Genomic DNA, 9,245 nt, shown 5'->3' on the forward strand with positions numbered 1-9,245 from the left:
GAGTAAAAGCAGCTGAGAATCACGCTTCGAGGCAGTTTCTGCCACCTCTTCGCTTGCTAGACCAGAAGCCGGTTTGGCTGGTCTGTTTCCGTGCACGATCTCTCCAGGCAGAGCTTCGCTCTCCAAGGTAAAAGCACTGCACGGTTTCACTGTCTCTTTGGAACCTTCACTGGAGCTGAGTCCAGATGTCACTATTCATTAGCATTGAATCTGGCTTCTTGCTGGAGACATGCGTGCCTTTTATTCCTTCTTATCTCTTCCCCACCAACCAAACGGAGATGCTGTTTATAGTGCAGCATGGAGAACGTTTGCCGTTGGAAAGAAAAACAAGTTAAAAAAAATCCTGCAAGCTCTCAGGAGTACCTGAAGTAGATCTCTGGCTAAGAGACATTCTGTAAAACGCATCAGGAAAGCAAATTGGATTTGCCCGCCAGAGAGCTGGGTTTGCTTAGAAATTTATTTTCTTCCAGATACGAGTATCACTGGGCAGATGGAACAAATATAAAGAAGCCAATCAAGTGCTCCGCACCAAAGTACATCGATTACCTTATGACCTGGGTTCAAGATCAGCTGGATGATGAGACGCTATTTCCATCCAAAATAGGTAACTTTAATACCTATGTGGCATCCTGTAATTCAGTTTGTACATTCCTTGTGTGTCTTTTGCGGTCTTACTGAATTGTTTTCTACCTTGGCAATCCAGTCTTATTACACTATTTACTGTATGCCCTACCCTCTCCCTATATCATTGTTTTAAATTCGGTAATCCGCCATGAATCTCAGCAAGGCAGGTGGACTATAAATAAAACAAACATTGTTATACATAAAAACTGGGGTGGTTTAATTTACAAACCACCATTGTCAGTGATGTTTCTGAAGGTCCTGAGCTTTAACATCAAGGGAAACTCAAGCAAGACCTCAGAAAATAAAGCACCCCTACGATGAAGAGTATTTTCATATACTGGCTGAGTTTGTGCTGTTCTTATGCAATTAACCTTAAATATTTGTCAAAATATTCAGTGTGTGCTGAGGTCATGCACTATTTTAAACAGTCCTTCATTGGAAGGAAGAAGATAATTTTGGGGAAACAAATGTTTGTGTCTCCAATACTTCCTTGCTTTTTTAATGGCAGTGTTTGTTTTCCTCAGAGAAAAAACAGTGTTGAGGAAAAGAATAAGTGCCATCTCTTCATCTCAGCGCCATGATTATTTTGTTGATCATTTCCATTATAATAGTCAGTACTAAGAACTTGACATATTCCTTAGAGGAAGATTTTGCTGGACAGGGTTAACCTTGTATATTTTGCTCATCTATGCCTACCGTGATCCTTCTTTTATCAAAACAATTGGGGTTTGGGTGTGTTTTTTTGGAAATATCTCTTTTTCAAAAAGACACATGCAAGATATTTTTCTGTTCCAAGAAATCATTTTGTATCCTGAAGACATCACTTGATACGCAGTGTTTCATAAGTGGTTGCTAAAAATAATGCCTGTTCTGGTTTTTGTCCATTTCCAAGTAATTTGGCAGACCTCATCAGTTTTGGCTGAAGTCAGCTCCTCTAATATGAATAAACACAGTTCCTTAACTTTCATTTCAGACGTCTGCTATATGTTATGTGCCAGATTAAATTCCTAAGAGAGGTTTGAGAGAATGAACCTGCCACTTTGAATTCCCCCTAAGTTATGCCTTTATTGACAGGCTCCAATCTGTTGAGCCCGGTCACTGATTTATTGAACATGTTCAGTGGCTGTTTCAAAAACAAGCCAACGTTGTTAACAGTGGCAGCATTCGCATTGAAGATTTCCCCACTTTGGAGATGGGTTTCTATTTGTCTTCATTCTGATCACAGACCGTGCTGCACCTGTCCAAAGTGAATCTGGCCAGACCTCACGAGGAGCCTCCTTGGTGAAGTGGATATTCAGAGATCTGTGAAACTCAAGCCAAACACTGGTGAAATGTGCTAGATGGTTTTGGTTGTCTTGTGCTTACTAGCAGGGGAAAAGGGGGGGCTTATGGAACAGGAGGTGCTCTTTCAGTTCTCTTAATCCCAGCAGTGGAGATACATGGTCCATTTTAGCCTGGGCTGGTCCCTATAAGTGACTAGAACCCTCCTTGCAACTGATTTCCCCTGCTGGCTTCAGGAGCCCCTCTGGAAAGCACACCTATTGCTCTGTGGGTTGCATACTGTTATAACTCCCCCTGCTTAAGTAGAAGCTTGGTAAGTCCTAAGCATCATGGCTGTTGTGCTTATCTGTGTTACAATCAAAGGCTTTCTTTGTTGATTTCTAGGTGTTCCTTTCCCAAAGAACTTCATGTCTGTAGCTAAGACCATCCTAAAGCGTCTCTTTAGAGTTTACGCTCACATCTACCACCAGCACTTTGATCCTGTCATCCAGCTGCAAGAAGAGGCACATCTGAACACATCTTTCAAGCACTTTATTTTTTTTGTTCAGGTATTATTCGCACAGGGATGCTGCCACGTTTCATTTCTCCCATTTGAATTGAGTGACGATCTGTGCACATGGTAGAAACTAGACAACCTGATAGAAATTACACTGAAGAAAGCTCACGGCAATTGCTGTCTAAAAATCCTGTGCGATACAAAACATCCACTAAGCTAACCAGAAACCGGATCTGCTTTGAAACCTCTGGGTGCTGCAAAACGCCCTTCATTTTGCAGCAGCCAAAATTTTCAGAGCAGACTTCAGTCCCTGATGGTTTCAAATCATTGCCATTCTAACAAACTTTTGTACATTTTGGAAGCACAGACCTATGGATTTGGTTGTTGTGGGTTTTCCGGGCTGTGTGGCCATGGTCTGGTAGATCTTGTTCCTAATGTTCATAAGAACAAGCCTGCTGGATCAGACCAGAGTCCATCTAGTCCAGCATTCTGCTACTCGCAGTGGCCCACCAGGTGCCTTGGGGAGCTCACATGCAGGTTGCGAAAGCAATGGCCTTCTGCTGCTGCTGCTCCTGAGCACCTGTGGTTCTTAACTAAAGCGCTTGCAATAACTTCCAGATCAAGGAGGATCAAAGATTGGTAGCGCATATGCGGATCAGGGTAGCGGGCCTGCTGACTCTCCAGATGTTCAGGAACTACAATTCCCATCAGCCTCTGTCAGCATGGCCAATTGGCCATGCTGACAGAGGCTGATGGGAATTGTAGTTCCTGAACATCTGGAGAGCCGCAGGTTCCCTACCCCTGCCATAGATCGACTTCTGCTCCATAAATCTACAGATCCTCAAATATATAGAGACTGCTTCGTTGTCTGTGAGTGACCTTGTTTTATTACTTTTGTGATTGGCATGAGGTCCAGCCATTTTTTTCGGTTATGTATACTTATGTAAGTAACAGTAAATATTTCAAATAGTGGCAAATTTGGGTGCTGTGTGGTTTCCGGGTGTATGGCCGTGTTCTATACCAAAGCATGCTCGCCTTGATCGTGCTGCTGCATCTGTATCGCGGCATCTTCAGAGATCTGAAGATGCCAGCCACAGATGCAGGCGAAACGTCAGGAGAGAATGCTGCTAGAACACGGCCATACAGCCCGGAAACCACACAGCACCCAGGTGATTCCGGCCGTGAAAGCCTTCGACATTACAGTGGCAAATGTCTTTCTTTTTATTTTCGGGCTATCATTTATGTTTTACCTTTCTGAGTTTGCCTCTGCCTACAAAATAGCTTCACCCACAGTTTCAGGGAGGTCGTAGGATAATTTCTGTTCTCGGTTACTTTGATTAAATTGATAAGCGAATTAATGTTCTGTCCTGTTAAATATGTCACACAGATAATTGACTTTATTTTCTGCCCTGCTACAGGAATTTAACCTTATAGACAGAAGAGAACTCGCTCCGCTTCAAGAACTGATCGAAAAACTCACTTCGAAGGACAGATAAGCAGAACTTGGATTTGTACAAATCACTTCTTCTTTTTTTGAGCAGGCATGTGGCGGGTTAGGGATTTGGGTTGCAATCCTGCACACGTCCATTGAGGCCAGTGGGACTCACTCATGAGCAAGGGTGTGCAGAATTGTAATCTTAATTTTTGTTGTTGTGTGTAGGGTTTTTTTGTTTTTTTTTAAAGAAAAGGATTTCTTTTCAGGCCACCTAGACCCATTCTCTGTGCTATTGTTAGAGGATCTTCTTTGTCTTTTAGTGAGGCACATGTATTAAATGGTTTTCTGTTCTTGTTCATTGTGTAATATTTTTTAGCAGATGTTGAGTGTTTATAAAGGATTTTTTAAAGAAAAAAAAAGACATGCTTGTTGCGAAATGCGACGCCGCCGGTCGTATATGGCTTCTGCCTTGCCAGGTGTAGCCCATTCTCAGAAAGTCCTGAAAAGACTTCACGTTATTCTCAAAGTGCCTTGGCAATCTTGCTTCTGAGGTACAAAGCACATAACAAAGAATATTGCTGGAAACAAATACACCAACTACTACCCAGGATATTTACTAACACTTGTTATATAGATAGATAGGTAGATAGATGTATAGGTGAAAACTTTAAAAACAAAAGCAAGCCATAACTTCTATCGGTGATCTCCAGCTTTTAAATCGAAGTAATGCCTTTAGAGATGAATGTGGGGGTGGGTGGGAGGGGAGCATCCTGGGAAAGGGGGGAGGAGAGAGAAAGAAGCCGTCATTTTTGTTTCTTACATTCTCCATAGCAGCTCCAACCTGTTAGTTTGGATCGAGGGAGGACCAAGGATACCAGGGGGTCGACCATGTTCTTCTAGCATGTATTTGTTCAGAAAACATTAATTTAGATCAGCTGCTGTTCTGTGTTTTTGAAGGGGGGGGGTGCGTTGTGAGCAGCTTGACCTATTCTGTTAAGTTTTCCTACCCCAGAAAACCAACAATTTTACAGGAACGTCGAGGGAAACCAAAAGGGGAGGTCGGTAACAGGGAATCTTTTTTTCTTAAACAATTGCCGTCCTTGCCTCCTTTTAACGATAAGTTGAAGAAGTCCTCTTGACAAGGGATTTTAGGCTCCTCAGCTGTTTCCGAAGAGAAACTGCCTCAGATGTTTCTTGCTCTGTTCCTTGTGCTGCACCTGTTCCGTTCTGAGGCCTCAGTCACAACTGTACCCAAGTGCAGCTACAGTTTGCTTGTATGGAACACAGCGCAACTGGATTTTTTCCTTAAGTGATCTAGTTTAATTTTAATCATATGTTGGAGTTTGCTTAGTTTTGTTTCCCCACCCTCTTTCCCCCTCCCCCTGCAATTGAGGAAAAGAGTCGGTATCCTATAACCAGACAACTTTCTAAACAGCCACCGCTGAGTGCTTACAAACCCATTGTTTTGGGCCACTCATGAGAAAACTCAGGACTCTTCATGCGGAGAAAATCAAAATGACGAACCTCTCATTCACATATTAGTCCTTGTCAGGTTTTATTTAGTGTTCTGTATGCAAACAGATCTTTCCTGAGTGTTTGAAACTTGCAATTTCCCTTAGTGCTTAGTCATTAAATCTGAAATGTAATGAATATTTTGTCAACGCATCTGCTTAACATGTTTGAAAGCTACATATGGGTCTGTGCGTGCTGGGAACAGGCTTTCCTCTGTGGATGAATCTGATCTGAAGGCTGCCTCACGGACCAGCGTCTTGATGCCTACGCATTACTAGTGCACATTGTCTGTGCACTAAAATTGCAATCTTTGAAACGCACGCCTGGCCTTTTTACAATTTCATTGGCACCGTAGTTCGCTATGTTTCTATGGTGTTATCGAGATTGCATTCAGCCACCTGCTGTTAAGCCTTACTGTTCTAGCAGTTATCCAGCACGCTCTGTAGCTTTTGAACTGATCTTGAATTGTTTATAACTTAAGCATAAGGCTCTGCAAATAGAAGAAATGTTGCATTTGCATTGCAGAGGTCTACTTTTCATGTTCTGGACCTTGATAATTAGGAATCTGGTAGATGGAGAATAATTCTATATGAAGACAGCAAAATCATCAGCAATTTTGGGGTTATTTAATAGGCACAATACACTGGGGTTTTTTAATATTCCAGTTTTGTCCATATAGGTCAGATTACAATCCTGAAATGGAAAATTCAAATGCATGATTGAAAATCTTTTTTTTTAAGTTGGGATTTATACAGAGCAGTTCGCAAGTAAGAATAACTATAATCTAAAGTTTCCTTTCCTCTTCTAGCTATCTTAAGGTTTCCCTAACAGGGTTGGGGGTTTTTAAGCCGCTTTTCCCGGAAATTCATTTTTGGATTTGGGAACTGGAGTCTTAAACAATTTTAGTTCTTCATGTCTGCGAATACCAGCATGATAAATGTGCTAAATAATTTAAATGGTTCTGCGATGGGTTATAGTGATTCTTCAGTAGGGATCAGTATATATAGTGAATTAGGTTTCAGATTTTTTCCAAGGGGAACAATAAATAGTTAAAATTAGATTTGCTGTAAATGCTGACTTTCTTGTTGCATAGTAAAAGTTTGGAGATCACTGTTTGAAAGTGCTCTGCTGGTTTGAATTACACTTGAAACACTGAAGCACTGAAGAGAATAGCACAGTATTCAGACCGAGTATCCCCTTTTTCTGTGCTGAATGGCCAGGTCCCATTGTTTCCCTTTATTTTTTCCTTTGGTCTCGGAACCCAAAATGATCTACCGATTTAAAAAAGGTATGTTAATATTCGCAACCAAAGCATCACCTGGATTTTTCCCGCTGTAAAGCGTTCTTGAGAAGGGAACGGGGCAGTATCGTTAAAAACTAAAGTAATAGTTTGGAACCGTGGCTTCTTTTTAATTTTAAAGGGATACTCTGCTAAATACTGGACTGCTTTTTTGATATTGAACATTTGATGTCCAGGGCTGCTTGAACACTGGGGACAGGCTACATTTCCTGGCTACCTTTCTAGTCCCAGCCAGCCAGGGTTGAATACTTTTCTACTTCCATTACAAAGGAAAAGCCTTATAACTTCAGAACCGTCTGGGAGGGCTGTGCCCTGATTTCAGCTACCAGGGTGCCCCTTCCCGTCAGTGACCTGGTTGGTAACTTTGAGAAAGGTTCCATCTTAATGAGTTGACAGGGGAGGCCGGATGTCAGTTGTCAAGACAGGCACAAGTCCCATTGAAAACCAGCTCCATTGTGCTCTCCAAAGCCAGTGGCTGGTTTTATCCAGAGCGTTTACTTTGGTAGGACAGAGTTTTGGAATTCTGTCCACAGAAACCGCATGTCTAGTTTGCATACTCACGTCAGGGATCCGTGCTCATAGTACAAGTCTAAAAATATGCCACTTTCCGCTGTTTGTGACAACTGCGTTTTAAAAGCTTCCTTTTGAATTTTTTATTCAGTAAAAAGAGACAACCATTTTCGACAGGGCAAATGTCCCTTGCGCAAGTGCACGCCAACTTTCTTTCGCTGCCTACTATGCAATGTAGAATTCTGAACTTCTGCAGTTACCTTAAAATAGTAAACCAGAGGCTTCGCCAATTTTCTTTCGGAGCGGAAATCTTGCTTTCTGAGTTCTCTTCCCAGGCAAAAGCCTATTTGCTGCTATAGATTCTTCTTACCCTTTAGATTTTTTCTTTCCCTTCAGCACTTGCCTTGGTTTGGCATGCATCCAAATAAATAAATGAATAAATAAAAACTGGGTTTGGTGAATGTCTTAAAACCAACCAATACTTCTTAATTTCTCCTGAAATGTTATTGTAGGTAAAATACCAAGTTTGCATTTTCTTTAAGTCATAATATGAAGGTAGGTTTGCCATTTTTTTTTTACAATTGCAATGTGCCTGTGTTGTTTATTATTGTTATTATTATTTACATTGCATTTCTGTAATGGGTTGGACCTTTTGGGGTTTTCTAGACTTCATTGCTAGAACCACTAGTCACTTTAGGAGTGAGATACTAACATTTACATTAAAGTTTACTTGGTATTTTATTTCTGGCAGTTGTACACCTAGTTTCCTCCTTTTTTAAAAAAAAATATAGTTCACTCCTAAAATTGCAGAGTAACTCAGATTTTAAAATGTTTTTTTTTCTGTTTCCCCACCCCCCCACCCCAAGAACTGTTCTTCAATAGTTTTTCATAGATTGCTGTATTTTTAGGGGAAATGGATTTTTATAGCCACTAAACTGTACTCATTATTTTTGTACATGTATAACTTGATGTTTGGGAACACAAGTCTTTTGAGAAGTCGTTTGTTTCCTTGATGTTTTGAATACATTTACGTGCAGATGTTGCATTGCTAACTATTTGCCATAAGAATACCTTTGGCATGCAGAGAATCAGGGGCTCAGTGGTAGCTCTGCTAAATTGGGTCTGGGGGTTGACTTGCCTAATTACTACCAAGTGGCTGTTAGATGCAGTGCAAGGAAAGACAGACTAGAAGAGCATGAACCAATTGGTTGTGCTGATAGGGGAAGCACACGGGAACATGATGGTTCCCCAACACCATCTGCAGAGTACAATCATAGCAGCTGAGTACTACTTTTGTACAGTTTGGAAAAGTGACATGTAAGCCTTCTTTAACTGGATCACATCAGACTGCAGTGGGGTGCAAAATTACTTCCTGAATATTGGGGAGAAACCTGGGTAGGTTAGGCATCTCCAGGACATGCGTAAACTCTTTTTAAGTTTTGAAGAGTTTTACGTTTGTAAGGATTCCTTGAACACACATCTGCTAGCCTGCACTTTGATGTGGCTCAGTTCAGGAAAAGTTTGCTCACTTGATTCTTCCAATTGTACAAAAACTCGCAGATTATCATTCCACGTGCTTTTACTTGTTTCACCGTATCTCTTCCCAACTCCCCCGGTTTTATGCTGCATCTGAAATTTGCCTTCCTGCCGTGGAGTTCACCGGGCCGACTCCCAAAACTTGATGCCCAGTCTGCCTAGCTGAGGCAAAACCTTATCGCAAATGCAACCGTACAATCTTAACACATCTGGTTCTTTCAGTATTTCAAAACAGCTGGGAGAAAAAAAACAAAACAAAAGGCTTCAATATAAAATACAACAGAGACCTGTACTGTAAGCAGACTGTGCCAATATTACTTCAGTTTGTAATCATTACTGATCAGTACTTGTTTTAAAATGAAAATGGCTTTTTGATTTAAAAAAAAAGTTGAATGTCTGAAAATCTACAACACATGTATTGGAGAGATGTAAATAATGTATACAGATTGTTGTAAGTGATGGGATGAAAAAATATATAAATTCTAGGCTTTTTTTCAGTAAGAAACTGAATGCTGTTTATAAGAAGAAAAATAAATAGCTATGTTTGACCA

The 9,245-nt window shown here is 41.0% G+C and overlaps 1 protein-coding gene across 2 annotated transcripts in view; it reads left to right on the top strand.

Moving 5' to 3' along the window:
* Window positions 1–9,245, top strand: part of MOB1B (MOB kinase activator 1B) — a 59,778-nt gene extending 50,533 nt beyond the window's left edge. For both annotated transcript variants that reach the window (XM_048482709.1, XM_048482708.1), the window contains exons 4-6: window positions 471–604; window positions 2,290–2,453; window positions 3,820–9,245. In XM_048482709.1, the coding sequence (XP_048338666.1) occupies window positions 471–604; window positions 2,290–2,453; window positions 3,820–3,897 (376 nt within the window). In that variant the 3' untranslated portion in view covers window positions 3,898–9,245. The remainder of the gene's footprint in view (window positions 1–470; window positions 605–2,289; window positions 2,454–3,819) is intronic.

This window comes from Sphaerodactylus townsendi, unplaced genomic scaffold, assembly GCF_021028975.2.
Source record: "Sphaerodactylus townsendi isolate TG3544 unplaced genomic scaffold, MPM_Stown_v2.3 scaffold_20, whole genome shotgun sequence".
Lineage (NCBI taxonomy): Eukaryota > Metazoa > Chordata > Lepidosauria > Squamata > Sphaerodactylidae > Sphaerodactylus > Sphaerodactylus townsendi.